This window comes from Hemibagrus wyckioides, linkage group LG28, assembly GCF_019097595.1.
Source record: "Hemibagrus wyckioides isolate EC202008001 linkage group LG28, SWU_Hwy_1.0, whole genome shotgun sequence".
NCBI lineage: Eukaryota > Metazoa > Chordata > Actinopteri > Siluriformes > Bagridae > Hemibagrus > Hemibagrus wyckioides.
This window is the reverse complement of record NC_080737.1, coordinates 18,237,024-18,259,523: the sequence shown is the minus strand read 5'-3', so window position 1 is coordinate 18,259,523 and position 22,500 is coordinate 18,237,024. Positions and strand designations below refer to the sequence as shown.

Sequence of the window (22,500 nt, the reverse complement as noted above, 5' to 3'; positions counted from 1 at the left end):
TCCTGGATCTGGAAACCTTTAAAGGTTCTGTGTTGAACTCAATATACAGCAGCAGAGTGTTTTCCTCCTACAGGAAAGGTTAGAACTGCTTCAGGGAAAAAAAAGTGAAATAGAATGGTGGGCGTGTCTTTGGAGGCTAGAGAAGGAGATGGGCATGTCTTAGGGGCTAGAGGAGGAGATGTTGGTGTGTCTTTGGAGGCTAAAGGAGGAGATGTGGGCATGTCTGTGGAGGCTAGAGGAGAAGATGTTGGCTTGTCTTAGGGGCTAGAGGATTAGATGTGAGCATGTCTTAGGGCTAGAGGAGGAGATGGGGGCGTGTCTGTGGAGGCTGAAGGAGGAGATGTTTGTGTGTCTTTGGCGGCAAAAGGAAGAGATGTGGGCATGTCTTTGCAAGATAGAGGAGGAGATGTGGGCATGCCTTTTGAAGTAGAGGTGGAGATGTGGGCATGTCTTTGGATGTAGAGGTGGAGATGTGGGCATGTTTTTTGAAGTAGAGGTGGAGATGTGGGTGTGTCTTTCGAGGCTGAAGGAGGAAATGTGGGTGTGTCTTTCGAGGCTAAAGGAGGAGATGTTGGCGTGTCTGGAGGCTAAAGGAGGAGATATGGGTGTTTTTTTTGCAAGCTAGAGGAGGAGATGTGGGCATGTCTTTTAATGTACAGGTGAAGATGTGGGCATGTCTTTGGAGCTAGAGAAGGAGATGTGGGCATGTTTTTTGATGTAGAGGTGGAGATGTGGGTGTGTCTTTGGACTTCGAGGATGAGATGAGGGTATGTCTTTGCAAACTAGAGAAGGAGATGTGGGCATGTTTTTTATACATATAGGTGGAGATGTGAGTATGTCTTTGGGGCTAGAAGAGGACATGCTGGTGTGTCTTTCAAGGCTAAAGTAGGAGATGTGGGTGTGTCTTTGGAGGCTAAAGGTGGAGATGAATGAGCTATTACTATGGGAACAGTAACCAATCAAAACAAGCGTATTAATGTACATATAAATATAAATCTGTGATTTGTGCCTGCTCTAATGTCAGAGCTGCTGTTAGTGAAAACGAATCAACACTTTCTGATCAACCAATCAGCATCCAGAATCCTCTGAGACCTTTTAAAGAGCCTGGGTTCCACGTTATGGTCTGTATTGTGTTTGTGAGTAAATTAAGAGAAGCGTTCGTCTTTTAAAATGTCATATGTGAAGCTTTGTGTGTTGAAACGGAAAAGAAAAAGCTTTAAGGAATTAAAATGAAATCATGGATAAATATTAAGAGAACTTGCTTTTCTTCTTCTCCTGATTTTCAGGAAATTCATATGATGCAGCAACATCTGGAGCGTTCATATCAGTTGTTGTTTAAAGGTCATCTCTCTCTTACATTATATACTGTCCATGTGTGTATTATAAGCGACCTCACAGCTCTCACGTAAAGCTCAGAGAGAAGCTACGTGAGTGTGAGGTGAGTTACGTTAAAGCTGAGCTGAACTAGCGATCTTCTCCGCATATCTATCATCTCCGTGGGCCATTTCCTCTACGCCAGCTGTATATCTGGCAGTGCGTTCCTGTTCCTGCTTGACGTTTATGTGGCATTGATTTCACACTGTGATTGCATCTGCATAAAGCGCATTCCTAGCTGCCGATAAAGAGAGACGACTCTGTCCGCAGCCAGCAGCACTCGTAAGCACTTTCAATCCCACAGCACTGCAGACGTCAGGAGGGAAAGTGAAGTATATCAGAATATTACGCAGTGCCTTCACCTGCTGTAGATGCTGGGAGAGTGTAAGCTCGACTGCGGCATGCTTATGGTCAGATTTTTATTTTTTATTTACAGCTTATAAAAGTAGCATTTAATATGCTATTTGACATTTTATGTAGTAGCATGAAAAAGTTTAGATAATAATAATAATAATAATAATAATAATAATAATAATAATAATAATAATAATAATAATAATAATTATTATTATTATTATTATTGTTGTTGTTGTTGTTGTTGTTGTAGCAATAATAATAATAATAATAATAATAATAATAATAATAATAATAATAATAATAATAATAATAATAATATACACAATAATAATATAATAAATAAATAATAATAATTTTTTAAACAAATAATAATTATTTGTTTATTTGATTATTTTCATCCTAATTTTTTTAGAACCTCTGAATGCTTTTAAGGTTCTAAAACTCATTGGTTTCTTTACCTACCCTCAGGCCGACCAACAGAACAACAGTGGAACCTTAAAGGGTTTAGATTTCACTTTTTTCCTCCTTAAATCTATCAAAACATTATTCTTCAGAGCTTCTTTGAAAAGTTTTAGTTTTCTTAAAGAGTTCCACATATATCCCATTCTTTCTTTCTGTTGTTAAGTTCTACACAAGAAGCTTTAAGGGTTCCTTCACAGACCTTCTAATCGTTCTAGATCGCTAAAAAGGTCTAGAAAAATTCATTCTTCAGTGGTTCTTTGCGAAGTTCTTAAATCTTCTATAAAATAGAAGAGCGTTAATTTTTTAAAGCCCATGAAAAAACCTTCATGGGTTCTTTTTCTGCTCTAGATCTTTCATAATGTTGAGGAAAAGGGTTTTTTAAAGCAGTTTTAGCAGTTCTTCTGCCAAGTTCAACATTCTTAAAGTCATAAAGTGTTATGTTACATAAAAACCTCCAAGTATCACTTTGGGAACAGTTAGAGGTTCTGTGAAGTACAATCAGAAGTCAGTGATCATTTCTACTAATCATAAAAAATCTATTCTATAAGTACAGAAGAAGAGAGAAGCAGAAGCTGGATTTTAAAACATCTGTACGCTTTACTCAACACCTGCATCTCTCCAGAGATCATTTGCATACATTCATGAATATGCAAATGATTTGCCACAACACACTCTCTATACGTTAGCGTTATGATATATTCTCTATACGCTGCGCTATTTCACTGCAAACCAACAGCGGAAAATCAAACGTAATGGTCCGAGCTCTGTGTGATGTATCTGGTGCTCTCTGTTCCCACACCAAAGCACCATGGGAGGTTTTTTTTTTTTTTGCATCTCTTGGTAGCTCATTATCATATGCTCAAATTCATTACTTCCTTCGTTAAATGAGCGAATCGGGCGTGTAATTTACCATTGGGAGGTCCAGTTCAGAATACACTGACGTGTCTACTTACACTATATATATATATATATATATATATATATATATATATATATATATATATACACACATAACATTATGACCACCTGCCTAATATTGTGTTGGTCCCCCTTTTCCTGCCAAAACAGCCCTGACCCGTCCTTCACTGTGTGTTCTGACAACTTTCTATCAGAACCAGCTTTAACTTCTTCAGCAATTTGAGCAACAGTAACTTGTGTGTTAGATCGGATCACACGGGCCAGCCTTCACTCCCCACGTGCCTCAATGCGCCATGACCCAGTCACCGGTTCACCACTGTTCCTTCCTTGGACCACTTTTGATAGATACTGACCACTGCAGACCGGGAACACCCCACAAGAGCTGCAGTTTTGGAGATGCTCTGATCCAGTGGTCTATCCATCACAATTTGTCCCTTCATCAAACTCAAAGCTCAAATCCTTACGCTTGTCCATTTTTCCTGCTTCTAACACATCAACTTTGAGGACAAAATGTTGACTTGCTGCCTAATATATCCCACCCACTAACAGGTGCCATGATGAGGAGATCATCAGTCTTATTCACATCACCTCTCACTGCTCATAATGTTATGGCTGATTGTATATATATATATATATATCAAAGATCCAGCTACATAAAAGGATGGAATGGTGATCACATACTGTACGTAACGTTTAATGGTTATTAGCGATTGGACAATTTAGTGCTTTTTACACAGAAATATTCCCCCTGGATGATTATGATTAGGATTATGATTATGATTCTGTTTAACTCTGGCTAAACAGAATCCTGGGGTTGTGTAGTTAGAGGATTCACACTGCGCATACTCTCCCCTAGATTAACGCTGAATCTTGACTCTTTATAATCTGACCTTGTTTCACACTGTACATTCTTAACAACAATACTGATTGAATAATTAAATAAAGTCTCATGCATTCACATAAGTGAGGAAAAATATCGCCACGTAAAACCTCCTTAGACGCACGAAGGCGCCAACTGTTCTATATCTCTACTGGACATTATATTTTTTTAGATTTTTCTCTCAAATGCTGTTACTTGTGATAATCTTGACTTTCTGTATGTTGCTCCTATCTATCTATCTATCTATCTATCTATCTATCTATCTATCTATCTATCTATCTATCTATCTATCTATCTATCTATCTATCTATCTATCAGTGGAACCTCGGTATACAAATGTCCCCCCCTTACAAATTTTTGCCTTAAGAATTGAAATTTTGCAAGAAATTTGCATCAGAATACGAAGCATTTTCAGCATACGAACAAACCGAACTGAACCAAATACTGGCTAAGTTGCCATTGCGAGAACATTCCAGAATGAAGGTTCCACTTCTTTCGACATTTACACAAGTCACAGAGTGTCTATGACGGTAGACTAAAAAGCATGTGATGTGTGATGAGGTTTTTATGCACTGTTCAGCTTTTTGGGTGTCGTTCTTTTTGTCAAGTTTCATAACCCCGGGGAAAAAGCCACGGTTCATAACCCTGCATTCTAAATAACACGTGTAAAGCATTCCTCTACCCTGGGGTTAAAGGCAAGGTTTAGAGCGAGGAGTTAATCACAGACAGAAATGCCTTACTGAAATGTTTTGTTTCTTTCTAGCGCTGGGAAAACTGCCAACAAATGTGTGTGTGTGTGTGTGTGTTTTTACACATCTCCAACTTTCAATTTCCTCCTCTTTAAGAGTTTAATAACGCAGCATTACTGGATGTGGATAACAAAATCTTCTCTTTCTTATGGGGAAAGCAGCAAGACAGTGAAGGGAAAATAACAAGGAGGTTTTTTTGAGTCGTTCATCTCAGCTGAATAATTTCAGTTGTTTGAGTTTTTGTTTTTTTTATGAGCTAATTCTTTGGCTTTAATTGATTTTTAACCGAGTTGACAGGGAAATGAAGGGTAGCATGCAGTCAGTGTACTGAAGAGCTAATAAACAGTTTACATTAAAGTGGGATTAAATAACTGGAGTCATGAGTCACACTGAGGGAGAAGAAGAACTTATTAAAATCTTTTATTTATTTTTTTTTGTCCTGAAGGCTTAGAAAAAGATTGTCTCTAAACCTCCTGTCAGAAGAGTGCTTTATAAAGAGAAATGAAGCTTTTAAATAGATATTTGGGTTTATGTTTTTATGAGTTTCAAGGTTTTAATATGATGAGGAAGTCGTTATTAATCTGCACTGGGATTTGAAATAATAACCTTGACATTTTTTGGTTTAATTACAGAATAAATATTAGGAGGTGGTACCCTGAGGGGAGGGGTGTAAAATGTAACCATGAACACCAAAGGGAAAAAAAAATATATCAAAGATGACTGTCATGTCGTGTGCCAGTGTTTAGCTACATGCTGGTGTTTATGTGAAATGGCTGAAGAACCGTAAAGCAGAACCATTATGGGTCCCAAATGTTCTATCCATTATACCCCTTTAAAGAAAATCCAATATCTGACACCAAACATGCTTCATCTGATCAGCTACTAAACTTCTAGAGGTCTTGATGGTTCTTAAGTCTTAAAGACTGTATCTAGAACCCTGATTGTAAAACATAGCATTTAGAACCCTGAGTGTTAAAGACTGTATATAGAACCCTAAGTGGTTAAGACATCAGCGTATAGTTAAATGCCATCTTGCATTTTGCTTTGGTGAATTTCTTTTTTTTTGCCCCTCCTAGAACCCATAGCTATCTGAGTACTCACTACCTTCTAAGGGTTCCTTAAAGGTTATATCTGCTGTAAAGTATTTCTAAAAGAGAAACTCTTTAATGTAGTGTTCTAGATAGACCAGCGGCGTCCAGTGTCACCTGGAACGATCCGAGCCGAGCCACACCTGATTCCACCTGTTTAATCAGTTCCTTTTAGCTTTCGATATCTCAAGTGTAGCTTGGAATAAAACCCCTTCTCCAACACCATCTCTTATCGGATAAGATTGGACTCCTTTGAAGGCATCTCCCAGAGGTCCAACCGAAGAACCTTTAAGAGTTCTACATTTTGCACGAGTGTACATTATTTATTCACATAGACATCCATTACCAGTCATTAGCATCTTTGGAAAACTAAGGAGTCGGGAGAGGACTTTATTAATCCCCAAGCGGGAAAAGAACCTCAGAACTAAGCTTGTTTATCTGATCTTAATGCGTATGAAAATAAGCAAAAAGATGATGAAAAAAACACTTTAGTATTACACTATTTTTTTTAAAAATGTTTTGTACTGTTTGCCAGTGAAATAAAACTATTTAAACCTTTAAGGCTGAAATGTTAGAGGGTAAATACGGGGGCTCGGTGCGGGGGGTTGGGGTGATCTAGTTGTAAGTGCAGGAGTATTAGTGGTTTATAGGTTGAAATTTAAGCAGAACTTTTTAACAGTATAAATTTCTTTTTTTCTAACAGAAAATGAAAGAAATTTACATTTTATAACACCCCCCCCCAAGCTTTTCGTGAAATCTTGATAAAAATATATCTGACGTTCATATGGCGTGATTTTGGATATACAGCTAGCGTACAGTATCATGGCGTAAGGGTTAGTTTGTGATCTCTATAAACACAGCAGGTATGTTAGGAAGACCAAACTATTCCAGATTAAAGGACGTAAGGTGCACTATAAGAGCAGAGATGTGTTCATACACACACCAATCCACTTTCTACTGCTGCAGCTACTGCTGAACTTCCTGTAGATCCTGAGAGACAGATATCTTGGCCAATCAGAGGAAAGAATTCCATTCTCAACTATACCTACCTTTTCCTTGTCTGAATTGTCCTTATGTTTTCGGATTTATTATTTTGTTTTGCACTTCTCGGCCACCGTAATGGAGCGCCATTGGAAAAATTTGAATTCTTGAATTTGAACACATTCTTGAATGTGTCTGATCAAGAAAACTAACAAGGAGAACATCTAATGGACGAATCTCAGCCTATCAGCAGGGTCAAACACACCCTGGAATCACCATTCCTTCCTTCATACTCCAGCTTCCAATCTTTTACCTAAATAAAGTGCTTGCCCTGAAGTCGTACCTTCCATACTGACCTTCATCTTCTGCTACAAAAAAAAATCCATCTAAGCATCATAGAGGCCCGAATCCAAATCCGTATCCGGTGCTGGTGTTTTATTCACAGGTCTTTGGTTAGGACGAGGTCTGCTTGTTAATGGTGTGGCGTCTGATTAAAAAGCTGGAGGTGATTCGTGCAGGTAATGAATCAGATCAGGGAGGTGGAGTGAATCCCGGAGGCCTTCAGAGCTCGTCTACACCTTTCCTTCTGTCCTTATAAAGCTCTCTGATCGTTACGTCAAGTTCATAATTTCAGATATTAAAATAAATACCGATCGGACATACTTTTGATTGAGTCGTGAAAAATTTATGAAGGTTTATTAAGTTTTATGAAGGATCGTCATTCAGCAAAATGGCTTTTATTGTCTAGTAACAGTAAAAAAAAAGCAACTGTACTTTCAATGTGGATTAATTTTCAGATATTTATTAGGTCTAGGACACAAATCTGGTCAGATCTTTTCTTTTCTGATATTTCTTGTTACTGAGTCAGTTTAGAGTATAAGTTGCTGTGGTTGTTTTTAAAGCTCTACATGGATTTGGATCTGGTTGTATTTCTGAGCGTATTGTTTTTTGCTGTGCCTAAAGATCTTTTCAGAAGCAGATCAGATTCAGATTTAACAACCAGCTGCTTTCTGATATTCCTCTGAAATTCTCTGTTGCTGCTTTAAAGCTGTGGAACAGAAAAGCCAATATTTCTCAGATCCTCGATCTCTGTGAATATGTTCAAAACTCGCCTGACAACGTATCGTTTTAAACAAAATGAATTTGATGAGCTGATTTATAACTAACATCACCTTTTTAGATGTTATTGTCATGGGTGGCTTGGTTAATTACTTTGTTTATACCCTGTGTCATGTGTCTTTGTGCTTTCATGTGTTCGCCCCACCCGATCCTTAGCCCGAACCCGCCTCTGCACATCTGACCCTCTTATTTCACTAATTAGCTCCCCAATTTATACCAGTCATCTTGTGTGTTGTTTGCTGAATCCTCGTCATCGTGTGCTGATTGTTTCCCAGTGTTCTCTGTTTTATGTCACTGGTTTTTGTTTCTGGTTCTGTATTTTAGTTTCCAGTTCTGCCCTAATGTTTTGTGTTGTCTGTTCATTTTGCTACTTTATAATAATCCCCTGTCTGACGTTGATCCCCGCACTTGGGTCTAATTTTTCACCCCGTGTCTTGACAGTTATGATGTTATTGGGCAGCATTTTGGAACATTATGTGGATTAGAAATAAATTTCAATTTAAATTGTATTATCTGGTCTCCTTGGAAGATCTTGGCTCTTTTAGATCTGACCTAAAGAGTCGTGCTGGAGAAACTAGCTCAAATTTCATAACATAGCGGACGTAGATGTAGAAAACACGGCTAAAATCCAGGATGCTGCACTTCATCCTGTAGGTATCACAAAGGCACTTTTTCAAACATGAAACTTTCAGGACAAAGTATGCAATGTGTAGGATTTCAAATAAATACATAAATAAATAAATAAGAGCACAAGGGTGAAGGTTGACTGTGAAAAGCTTTGAAAGAAATGAAAAGTTGATTGTTGTTGTGCTCGTTGTGATTCCTCGGCTGTTGTTCGTAACGTACGTCGGTCTGCTGCATTCATCTAAAGCTCTGCTTGTTCGGTACGGACCACACAGATGGCGAGAAGCTTTACTGCTGCTTCAGTCTAAGCACCTCGTATTGATGAATATGTTCACGTCATTGAATTATTTACACAAAGCAAGCGAAGGGCTCTGAACCCAGTAAACCTGCGCGCTGAAATGCTCATTAATGCAGATATACGAGTGAGGAATGCAGTTCTTCAGGGTAAAGTCGATGATGTTCACAAATCAGAGGAGGAGGTTTGGACTAATCTGGTCTGAATTGATGATTTATACAGTTTTAGGACATTAATGCTGTTTAGAGCCTCTTCTGATATTCTAATCTAGATATATATCATATCATCTCAGTCTTTTGTATATCATTAGGAATTTGTTAAGAAAATATATGCATTAATGTATAACTCTATAATACAGTATAAACTGCTGCTAACATCTGACTGAGAGAAACTGGTGTCACTGTGTTCTGAAATATTCATGTCTTTGGAGATTTCACCTTTAAAACGCTGCCCTAGTAGGGATTCATATATTATTGATGAATGAAACATTTGTTTCACAAGAGTCCCTAAATAAAAAATAGAATAATAATAATAATATCTCCTGAAATCCTAAAATCTTTGTTGTTGTTGTTTTTTTAACATGAGGATCAGTTTCCCTCGCTGAAAAAGAATTGAGTAACATTAACACAGTCAGTTTGCATACATCCAACAAACCCTGAATAAAATCAAACCCCGAGCTCACAGTCAGGCTCAGGATTATTTTATTCATACAAAAACTCAAATAGCAAATTAAAAGAATGAGAAAAAAAGCTTCTATCCCAAGCAGACAGTACCGCAAAATAACAGTGTGTGTTGGATCTGAAACTTTCCGATTTAGATTGGATCATTTATTTAATTCATTTTATTCATGCTATTCATTTAGCATTTTTTAATTATGGACATTGTCTCAAAGCAGCTTTACAGAAGTATAGAAACATGGAATAAAAATGATAAAGTTTAAAGTTAAGTTACTATTTATCCCTAACATTTATCCCTAATGAGCAAGCCTGAGGCGATCACGAAATCCCAGGAAATCTGCTTTGTTAAGAAACTTAATGTTTTTAGTTAATTATTATTAATAAAAAAAATTTAAAAACTGACTGACAATATATTCCTTTATTTTAGTGTACCAAATATTCCAAACTGCCTGTTTCTATCAAAAAAGTAAAAAAAATACAGGAATATGACTAGTGTGTTTTAATAATTTGTGCAAATTGTGTGTAAATAAATACAAACAAAGGGCAGGTTTTAAATTCAGTCGCATTTTCTCTGTTTCATTATTGTTAATTATTGTGTTTTTCCAAAACACTATTAACAGATTAGCAACAGAATTATTGAGGATTATAATACAGGATGGAGAAAAAAATCATTATTTAATAACTGCAAATGTAAAGTTTACATAAAGTTTAAACTCACTAAACACACTTAAACACAGAACTATTAAATCGTATGCTACATGATTTTTTTTTATTTACAGTTTTTGGTAGTGAAATGGACATTTGTACATTTTCTACATTGGTGGTTATTAGAGGATGAGCGGAAAATAGGTTGAAAATTAAGCACAATGTTTTAAGAGGTACATTTTTTGTAACAGATCAAATCCAGAGTCTCTTTTATGCTGAAAGAAAGAAAGAAAGAAAGAAAGAAAGAAAGAAAGAAAGAAAGAAAGAAAGAAAGAAAGAAAGAAAGGGAAATAAAATAAAATAAAATAAAATAAAATAAAATAAAATAAAATAAAATAAAATAAAATAAAATAAAATAAAATAAATCATTCTTTCCATAAATGCATAATACTACTAATCCGGAGTACTAGTTAGTACAGGATAACCAGCCCCAGAATTTCGATTTTATCATTATCAATGAATGCCTCCTGCATAAATCAGCTGACCAAATATCCAGAAATTGTCAAGGCTGAGCACTGTGAAACATCTAGAATGTCCAGAGTTCTAATCAATATTTCGTCATACACACGTCTAACACTTCCTCACACTCCTCAGGCAAGGGCAGGGTTCCTCCGAAAGCTGGAGAAGGTACAGCAGAGGAGGAAGTGTGTATCATTTACCCAGAGCTGGAAATACAAAGTAACATTATACCAGTCCGTGAGCTCTCGTTATTGATCAAGTGTCCAGTGCAAGCCATCATCAAATCAATGCAAGGATTAACAGAACAAATGGAAAATGCCAAAACAATTACAGGATGCTCTGAAAGGGCAGCGGGGCATCCCGACTGACAAAAGGGGTGAGGCTTTGCGAATAGTAAACAAGCCTGGAGATCAGTATGGGTGTAGCTCAAATGCTAGCGTTTCAATTACAGTAGCAGAAGATTATTAAGAAGATTATTAAGAAGATCTTAAAGATCTATGAAGAAAAAATCACCAGAAATCAAACAAATGAACAAAAAAAACAGAAGTATAATGTTATGTTATTCATTACTGGTAATACTGGCTCTTACTCTGCTAGCTAGTATGTTTATTAGCTGTAAACATAATTGACACTCAACTAAATTGTGACCGATTTTTGTACACAATTAACCCTGAAATATCCAAATAACCTTTAAACAACCATTAAAGGTTCATCAAGAGACTTGAGGGATGACTGGAAATTACTGGTTCTTAACATTCTTAAATGTTTATACTTCTAAGAGTGTCCAATAGTTTTTGTAGCTTTTTCATAAAAGCCTCTGTTTTCTTCTAAAAAAGTACCAAGAAAGTTTAATGAAATGTTAAATATCTTACATGTTCTAGATACTAAATTGCTATCAGTATTTGGGAGGTTGTGTCAAGCACCTACCCAGTTAAAAATTCGGTTCTAGCAAGGTTCTTTACAGCATCATTGAGTGATTAAGTGTTCCTAGCTTAAAACAAGATTCTTCTTTATATAAAAGAATATTAGAAACTTTACACTTTGTTGTATAGGCAGAGCTTTTCACCAATAAGGTTACGTAAAAGAAATAAATTTCTACAACGTACCAAGAACCAATCACTTTTAGAAAAGTAGGGTCCTTCATGGTTCTTCTTTTGGTTTAATTGGTCCTTTGCTTCCAAAGATGGTTTGGAAACACTTTGCTCCTCTAGAGGGATAAGCAAGGAACCAGTTTAAAGATGTTTAAGTTGAACACAACTTTTACCCAAAACTTCAAAATGGCTATATTTACACTCCAGACTAATGGAGACAAAGGAGTGGGTTGAGAATCCATATACAAAGCTTTATTACAATGACAGAGCATAAAAAAAACAAATTGTAAAGCAGAAGAATAACCAGGGAACAGGCAGAGTTCAGTAAACCAGTACAGAAGTCAACCAGGCTAACAAATCCAAATAGACAGAAACCGAACACGCGAAACTGAAATAAACAGAAAACTAGATCAAACACGGAAAGCAAACACGGAAACGAAGGAACAAAACGGCTTGGTAAGTAGAATTACTGACGATACTTTACAATGTGTAAGTGGTGTATGTGTGGTATAAATATCCGTAGACAGGAAGTGGAATTGAGTATCCCGGAAGTGCTAGAATTTGGATTAGGGCGCCCTCTGCTGGTGAGGGGAAGAGGGGCAATGGTGTTACAGTAGGACACACCTGTGTACATTTATTAAAACAGGATAATTTATAATGCAAAAGGTCAAAACTGAGGAACATATCTAACCAAAGAACAAGATTTAACACAAATAAGGTTTAGCAAGGAGAAAGAAAAACAACAGTGAAGAAAGATTCAAGTTAATAGAGACACAGAGCAGGTGAACACTTTAGGGCAATCAACCAATGACAAGGATTAGGACAGAAATAAAAGCACTCTAAACAAAATAATATAGCAGCATCAACAACATTTTATTTCATCTCCCGGATGTTGCTTTTGTTTTTTCAATCTTTCAGACTTCCGTGTTGTCATCCAAACCGATGCTTACTTCCTGTCTTCTTCTCTCCCTCGCACATGTTCATTGTTCATGCCGTGCAGCTCATCCGCAAAATTAATAGGAGACGAATTCCAACCTGACTTGTATGTGATTCGAGCTTTCTATTTCCTTGTGTAATTGTTTTGTTTTGCCTCTTTTTTTTTTTTTAAATGCAATTTCCATTCCAGCAATTCATATTCATGTGTTGACACCAAGCGCAGTATATTAGCACCTGAGCGTGAAAATATGCTCGCATTCCATCGCGGCATGAACATAATGGCTCATAACTCATTCCCATCGTTGACTTCGCTCTTCTGAGAGAAATCAGGTGATGAATGTGTAATTGCCCATGAAGGCTGCAGACTGCTGAGTGCTTCGCCCGTCATTTCGTTTCCCTGTGTTTTATTTGCTATCAGGACACCAGTGTATAATAACAGAGAGATGCTTCAGGGAGAACCGGGTGGAATATGATTACCTGAAGGAACCGAGCAGAGATTAAACACATTGAGACGCAAATGACTAGCTGTACGTCAGATGCTCTTTGGGGGGTTCTTTACAATCTGCATCAATTAGTTGTCCCAGACTTACTTAAAAATAAATAAATAAATAAAATCACAGCCTCGGGTAAGACCAACCCTATTCCCATGAGAAGTCAGGAAAGATAGGGAAGGAAATCTGTATGCCTGAGAGTTAAGCTAACTCTGCTGCAGCTTCTGCAGTAAATCAGGGCTTGAATTTATATCTTACAAATCCATACATTGATTCAATTGAATCATTGATTCAACTGATTCACTGATTCAGTCAATTTATTCACCAGATACTTGTGTCTGTATGTTTACCGAAGGTCTTTCAATAAAATTAGGAGTAACTAAATATGACTAAACTCTAAACTCTTTTTTTGTATAAAAGCATTGCCATGTTTGTTATTTCACATTAAAAATATAATGAAATAAATATTTCAGGTTAAAACTGTGCCACTGATGCTCGTCTCGCTCAGAGGGAACTACTGAGCTCAAGGCATAACCTAATGGAAGCCAAGGGTGCCAATACTTTACTCTAAACAATAACAGATATTAATTTGAGTCCAAACTTAAAATAAAAATAAAATAAAGTATTTATCTTTGTATATAGTTCACTGGGGTTCAGTGGATAAGCCTTCTTAAAGGGTTCTACTTGAAATCATCATAGAGAAGGACTTTGTCATAGGGCTCTACTGTTATCTAAGTGTGTACCGTTATATTACTGTTGAGAAAACCGGTTAAGCTTTCATTGGTTGTTTCTGTGGTGAAACCCTTAAAGGTTCTATGTAGAACCCTACTAATGTTTCCATGTCATATGTATTGAGCAAATACAGTGAACAAAGCGAGGCATCAAATGCTAAATTTCTTTAAAAAGTAGAACTATTAAGCTTCCATTGGTTGTTCCTCTGGTGAAACCCTTAAAAGTTCTATGTAGAACCCTACTAGTGTTTCCATGTCAGAAACCATTTCTAAAGATCTGCTTTAAGTGAAATCTTAGAGGACTAATTAAGTATTAATAGGAAAATCTGACCTGTATATGGTGCTGTAATTGATGGCCAGTACACATGGACACAAGATAGATATCCATAAGGTTTTATAAGTTCTGCAGTCTTACATTCCTGCAAGTTTTATCTTATCCGTTTTAACCTCATGAATTTTAAGCATCTGGACATGTCGTCTCTTCAGGCAGCATGTTTGAGAAAGTTAGTCGACGTTCACTCGCTGCAGCTAGAAGAAGCGCTGCTTGTTAATTAGCAGTCATGAAAGTTCTGAGAAGAAAGTAAGACCACTGCAGGAGTAATTTAAGATGTGTTGGAGAAACACAAGATCCCTGAGGTGTCATCATATCACCAAAGCCAGAATGTTTACGCTGAAGTTTTTAATCACGATGGTTCTGGTGGCATGTCGTAACTTACACCTGGTGAAACTCCTTCAGCTATCACTGTGAGGAGGAATACTGATCTGGGTAAATGAATATCTTTATGGAATATTTTCTTTTCATCCATGCCTATAAATCTGACTATAAACTGTTGTAGAAAGGACATGAGATTCCATTTTGAGTCTGGTTCCTCTCAAGGTTTCTTCCTCATATCATCTCAGGGAGCTTTCCTCACCTCGCCTCAGGCTTGCTCATTAGGGATAAAAGTTAAAGATGAATAGTAACTTAATTTTAAACTTGTTTAGAATTTTTATTCTGTTTCCATACTTCTGTAAGGCTGCTCTGAGACAATGTCCATTGTTAAAAGCACTATACAAATAAATTGAGCCGAATTACTGTTACTAGACCCTCAGCATACGAGCTTAATTAGTTCTGGACATTAGTTCTTAAGGCAAAAATTTGTAATGCGAAATGAATTTTCCCATAAGAAATAATGTAAATGCAGATAATCCGTTCCAGCCACCCAGAAATATGACCAATATGAAGCGTATGTAAACTGAATGGCTGCTTACAAAGAACTGACCCAAGCCAAGCATTCCATGTCAAGGCTCCTCACAGGAAGTCATGCCACCAAGTTTGGGGTAAAAATAGAACAGACCACCCACGCCACCAATCTGTCAACAACAGAACACCTGAAAAATCACCTAGCTTTTAGACGCATGCTGAAGGCAACGTTGGTATCGTAGGTTTTCTCTTTAGAAACAGCTCTTTCGTAAACTGGCTTCGGTTGGCTTCGCATGACTTTCCGCTAACGCAGACAAGTTCTAAATGGCTTCCAGACATATGCACAATTTAGCTACCATTCGCTTCACTTTGCTTCATATGCCAATGCAAATTTCTTGCAAAATTTTAATTCTTAAGGTGAAAATTTTTAAAAGAAGGGCATTCGTATGCTGAGGTTCCTCTGTAAGTGAGTGATCCAATCTAAGTCAGAAAAATAACCATCTTATACAATAGCACTTGATCCAGTTGTAGTAATTTTTGTAATGTCTGCTTGGGATGGATCTTTTTTTGTCATTCTTTTAATTTGCTATATGAGTTGCTGTATGAATAAAATAATACTCATTGCTTTATTGTCCACTTGATTTGCTCTCCTGTAAACATGCATGAAGCAGTTTGAAGGAGAAGCTGACCAATCACTTATCTGACCCATAAAAATGAATTCCTCTAATTAAAATAGTCATCCGATGCCCTTGTCTGTGATACAAAAACATTTCCATGAAGGGATCATACATCTAAACAGGACTCAAGTCAATGGTTTCTGATGTCTGAATACTGATGTGTGAAATTTTCTGTATTAAATTCTCACTGCATAAATAACACAACTCTGAATACAGCTTTGTGAACCAAAGGTCTGTCAGGCTTGGGAGGCATTACAACATATTTATGGTTGAAGAATAGACAACCATCAGCTTTATAAGTTTAGCCACCCTTCTGTATCATGAGAAATACACACATCCAAGTGAAGCTTTAATCCTGACAGTATAGGGACACTGTATAACTAAACCATCATCACTGAATTCTTCTTTTTTCTTCTTCTTCTTTTTTTTTTTTTTAATCTTTCTCTCTGCATGTATTCTGACCATTTTCAGACTTTTTGAAACCTTATTTTCTATGACGGTGCTGATTATGCAGCACAATACACATCTGGCTCTTTTGTGTTGAAAGCTTTTTGGTTTTCCCCCCTGATGATGGATAACAAACCGATTTTATGGTGTCTAGACGATCGTATTTGGTTTCTGGAGACTGAAAGCCTTTTTCTTTAAAGGCTTCAATTTGTCAGTTTAGATATTTTTAGGGGTGTCTATTATTTTGATACATATGCTTTGAGAGATAAAAAAAAAGCTTCTATATGATTGTCAGTTCTATTTGACTCAAAATTTGTAGACTCAAAGGTGCCAATAATAATCAAGTTGATGGTCAGTCGTTCTTGCTTTTGTGGTAACCTCCATTTATGTTCCTTTCATGCTCAATAGCATCCTACAGGCACTGTATGCCTTCGACCACGCATTCCAACCCTCTGTTCTTGTCATGGTCACTCCTTGTCTTTTCCTTATGTCTTTCTGTTTCCTTTACAGTGTCCCGAAGGCTTGCGGCCGATGAAGGACGGATCAGGTTGCTATGACTACTCCGTGGGTACAGACTGTACGGATGGGTTTAATGGTGGCTGTGAGCAACTCTGTCTTCAGCAGCTCGTACCCCTGCCGGATGACCCCACCTCCAACAATGTGCTCATGTTCTGCGGGTGAGAACAAAAGGGGGTGCATTTACTTATGCCTCTCAATTGTAAATCTTCCCTGAAATGCCTTTGTACTGGTAAAAAAAAAAGGGTTGATGGATACGTCCAATCTAGAGTCTGTGGAGAAAACAAGTGACCAGTCTTCAGTCTCGGTCTTCCTCCTGTACAGTATATGGATCGTCTGTTGAAAGCTGTAGATAAACAAAAGCCACTGAGTTTCTTTTTTCCTACACAAAACTAATATCAGAAAAAAAAGGAAGCCCTTCAGACCTGCAGGGTTCTTTAAGTCCTGGGATAAATCCACAGCGTATGGCTGTGTTTATTACCTCCTGAGAAATGAGAACTTTCCAAATTCTGCACCGTTTTCTAAAAAGCGACTTTCATTTCGTGCTCAACTGCGACAGTCGACGCTCGCAGCTACATTCGAAATTACATCTTATCTGTAGTCCCATACTGCACTGTCCTTCTTCTGTGTGCCAGGATGGCTCCACTCACCCAGGCATCTGGCTTCTTTTGTGTGTGTGTGTGTGTGTGTTTGAGCACTCAGGTGTGTGCAGGAATACAAGCTGGCAGCAGATGGACGCTCTTGTCTTCTCCTAGCTGATAACTGCGAAGGCCCCAAGTGCCCTAAACAGGACTCCCGCTTCAATGACACGCTCTTCAGCGAAATGCTGCATGGCTACAACAACAAGACGCAAGAGGTCAACCTGGGTCAGGTCTTTCAGATGACTTTCCGGTAAGCATTAAAGATTGACTTATCTAATGTTAATTACCGCATTATTAAGATGTCATAAGAACTTAGTTACTGTAGTTAAAAAAAGTTACTAAAGGGGAGTGTTCATAAGACTACATAAAACTTCTATACAACTGACATAAACCTACATAAACTTCTATAGCTGAGGAAAGAAAATGCTTATTCAGCATTAATGCATCATGTTAACTAATTGGGCCCATTCATATGGCTGCATAACCATTAATACAACTGACATAAGTCTACATAAACATCTATAAAGGTATAGAATGCTTATTCAGCATTATTACATCATGTTAAGTAATTAGGTCCTTTTAACTCAAGGGAGATGTTCATAGGGCTACATAAACATTAATACAACTGACATAAGCCTATATAAACATCTATAAAGGTATAAAATGCCTATTATTAGCATGTGATCTAACTGGGTCTAGTTTACTGAAGGGAAATGTTCATGGGGCTACATAAAAAATAATACAACTGAAATACACCTACATAAACATCTATAAAGGTATAGAATGCTTATTCAGCATTATTATAGCTTGTTAACTAAGTGGTTGCATTTTACTGAAGTGAAACATTCACAGGGCTACATAAATCTTTAATACAACTGACATAAACCTTCATAAACATCTATAATGGTATAAAATGATTATTCAGCACTATTACAGTGTGTCAACTAAACATTTTACATTTTAGGGCTACATTACACTCAATTACAACTACGACTTAACCCTACATAGATATCTATAAATGTATACAATGTTTATTCAGCATTATTACATCATGTTAATTGAGAAGTTACATTTTAATAAAGGGTAGTGTTCATAATGCTACATAACCCTCAGTTACAACAGACATTAACCTGCATGAACATCTATGAAGCTTTAAAATTGGGTCTATTTAATTAAATGTTCATAATGCTACATAACCTTTAATTACAACTGACATAAATCTACATACTGTAAGCAAATATCCTAGGTACAATATGAAATTCAACAATGATAACTAATGATGTGTTCATATGACTACATAAACCCAAAGCATCTATAGCTGAGGTATAAACTGCCTATTCAGCATTATTACTTTACGGTAACTATTATTACATTATTACATTATGTTAAGTGGTTCCATTCATCTTAAAGGGAACATTCATAGGGCTATATGAAGCTTAATAATGCTTTATTTACCTTTAATGGTAACTAAATCAGATCAGTTGCTTTTTTTGCACTTCACAATAATCCTGTCCAATCAGAAGTCTGAATTTGGGAATTTTGGCCCGTCGTCTTATAAGAATCGCTGGCTGTGAATTAGACTGCAGTCCTAAACATTATGTGTAAGAGTTAATCCCAGCACTGTTAAGCCTTTAAAAAGCCATTGCAGTTTCTCTGATAATCAAGAGGAATGTCGCGTGTGATGTGAGACCTCTACAATCTCACACAATGATGCCTTCTGTCTGGCTTTGGCTCCGATCCGGCGCTGGGATTTATTCACTGTGTCGTACGCTGTGGACATTTATGTGCTGGATACTGGCATAGACACGGCTGTGATTATCCCCGTGAACCACCACGCTAGTTTATAGAGCCAAAGGAAGCTATGAATCACAGAGAAGTTACATAGCTGTTAAAAGAAACGGCTAGTTTTATTCACGCTGGTCTTGTTTTTCCAGACGAAAGCTGTCAAATATTCTCTGTAAGACCCTTACTTATAATTTATTTAACTAATAATTCTTTATTTTTTTATGCCTTTTAAACATTTTGTAGACTCTAATAATAATAATAATAATAATAATAATAATAATAATAATAATAATAATAATAATAACAATACGCAAATTTAGGAAGTTTTTTATAACAGAATGCTTTGGGAAATTATAATACTATACAACCCTTATAATGCCTTATAAAGCTCCAATAATGTTGCATAATGGTGCTATAAATGATTCCCTGACAGCTTATAATCATGTTGTATCATTATTCATCATAACCCCATATGACTAATTTCTATTTATTGCAAATCATTTTCTGTGAAGCCTTATAAAGCATCCATAGCTGTATTAATGATTATAAAACATTATAAACATCACATTACCAAAACAATGAATGAATTGATTAAATTAAACCAAGCATGAAGACATTATGTTAACTTTATTAAGTTGTTCCATTCTTCTTAAGGCAAAGATTCATAGGGCTATATGAAGCTTAATAATGAATTATTAACCTTTAAAATGTTAACTAATGATGTGTTCATAAAGCTTCAATTTCACCTGTAATAAACTTAGATAAGTATCTCTACCTGAGGTATAAACTGCCTATTCAGCATTATTACATTGTTAACATTATTACTGTAAGTTGTTCCACAGCGCTATATGAAGCTTAATAATGCATTATTAACCTTTAAAATGTTAACTAATGATGTGCTCATAAAGCTACATAAACCTTCAATTTCAACTGTAATAAACCTACCTAAGCATCTCTAACTGAGGTATAAACTGCCTATTTAGCATTATTACATTGTTAACTTTAATAATTTGTTCCATTCTTCTTAAGGGAAAGATCCATAGGGCTATATAAAGCTTAATAATGCATTATTAACCTTTAAGATGTTAACTAATTTTTTGTTCATAGAGCTACGCTAACTTTCAATTTCAATTGTAATAAACCTACCTAAGCATCTATAACTGAGGTATAAACTACCCATTCAGCATTATTACATTATGTTAACATTATTAAGTTGTTCCATATCGCTATATGAAGCTTAATAATGCATTATTATACTTTAAGAGGCTAACTAATGATGTGTTCATAGAGCTTCATTAACCTTCAATTACAACTGTAATAAACCTACATAAGCATCTCTAACTGAGGTATAAACTGCCTATTCAGCATTATTATGTTAACTTTATTAATTTGTTCTATTCTTCTTAAGGGCTGTATGAAGCTTAATAATGCATTATTAACCTTTAAGGGTAACTAAATCAGATCAGTTTATGAGAGTGCTCCCAAATTACAAAATGTTAGAAGAACATGGACATGGGCTTCATAGAAAATATTCTATGATAACAGTTTTCTCAAGACTAGCAGCTAAGCCTCGAGTTCTTTTGAAGTAAAATTTAAAGATGAAGATTCTTATAGCTGGGATCCAAATAGAATTGATCCGATTTCACTGGTAAATTCTAGTGAAAGTGTGCTAGTCTCAGAAGGCCATAGTACAAAGGCTAAATCAAGGCTATATTTTAGCACTAGCTCGGGCTAATATAGATAGCTTTCTGGATGGAGTAGCGTCATTATAATCCACAATAAAAACACGGCCATGAAACTCTGAAGGTTTTTTCTGTCAGAATGTGCTCGGAATCCACTCGAGCGTTTTCCGTCTGTGGAACAAGTCATGAAGCAGAGCAAAAGGAAAAGCACCTCGTTCCTCACAAGAACGCCATTTTCTTCTAAATCTATAGCAGTAATGGATTCAGCTATTTGACCTTCTTAAAGTGCCGAGTGATTTGGTCGAGTTATTTATTTATTTATTTATTTATTTATTTAAAAAAAGGGATAGGAATACGAACTGAGCATGATGACCAGAAGTGTTTATTAGAACTGTTTTTATAGTGTCCATGTTGATGATTGAACGTCTTTGTCATGTCTCACTCCACAGTGGAGGTTAATATGAAGCTCATACGAAAGTAGACACTCAGGACTTTAAGAATTTCTCGTGTTTCAGAAGAATTTCTGTTTTTAGCCTACTAGAGGTGAAATATTCATGGAAAAGTTATAAAAACGGTTCATTTTTTTCCACACAAATGTTTGTATCTTCAAAGTAAATGTTGATATCAACCCCATTTCTGCTGCCTGAGATGCTCCGAGTGCTTGTTCATCTAAAAGCAGCTCAGATTTCATCTTCAACCAGTAAAATTCTGTGTAAGGTTCTCCAAAAGAGGGAAAAACACACGTCTAAAACAGACTAAAAGCCAAAAAGTCCTGAATTATTTTAGATCAGACTTTATATCAGAGATGTGATTTGTTTACACTAATAGAAAAAGCCCCATCAGTCCATTTCTACTCCAGTAAAGGGTTAAGAAAATTATGCTATATACAATCATTCCTGCAGTGATTAGCGCTCTAATTTGAGCAACAGCCAGAGTTAAACCACTGAATAAGGTTGTGGAGGTTTGTTACGTCCTCGGGACTCGCGGCATGCAGCACTGTGTCACTTCACGCTCTTTAAATGATCACAGAAAGTGGAACTGATCTCCGCTACATCGGCCTCTGTCCCAGGCGGCCGGCCTCACAGACTCACACGCTGATAATAACTATCCAGTTATTTCCAGTGAGTCTTCAGCCTTGGTCCAGACACACACAAACACTGACACACATACACACACTGACACACACACACACTCCCTGACTCACACACGCACACACTGACACACACACACACAAACACACACACACTGACACACACACACGCACTGACACATTCCCCGACACACACACACACACACACAAACTGACACACTGACAGACACACACACACACACGCACCCTGACATACACACACACACAAACACACACACCTTGACACACCGACACACACACCTTGACACACTGTCACGCACACCCTGACACACATACACACACACACTGACACACAAAAACGCACACACTGACACACACACCCTGACACACACACACACCCTGACACATATCTGTCACACTTTCTTTTCTCATTTGAACAGATCACACCTCTTTCTGCTTTTATTTGAACAGATCACACCTCCAGCACTGATGCACTGCACTCTTCTCAGGAAGCTGGAGATGTTCACGTGTTTGGTTAGCGC

The 22,500-nt window shown here is 36.8% G+C and overlaps 1 protein-coding gene across 2 annotated transcripts in view; it reads left to right on the top strand.

The window, feature by feature from the left end:
• Positions 1-22,500, top strand: part of LOC131348162 (astrotactin-2-like) — a 384,655-nt gene that overhangs the window by 277,323 nt on the left and 84,832 nt on the right. For both annotated transcript variants that reach the window (XM_058382844.1, XM_058382845.1), the window contains exons 12-13: positions 16,755-16,921; positions 17,463-17,651. In XM_058382844.1, the coding sequence (XP_058238827.1) occupies positions 16,755-16,921; positions 17,463-17,651 (356 nt within the window). The remainder of the gene's footprint in view (positions 1-16,754; positions 16,922-17,462; positions 17,652-22,500) is intronic.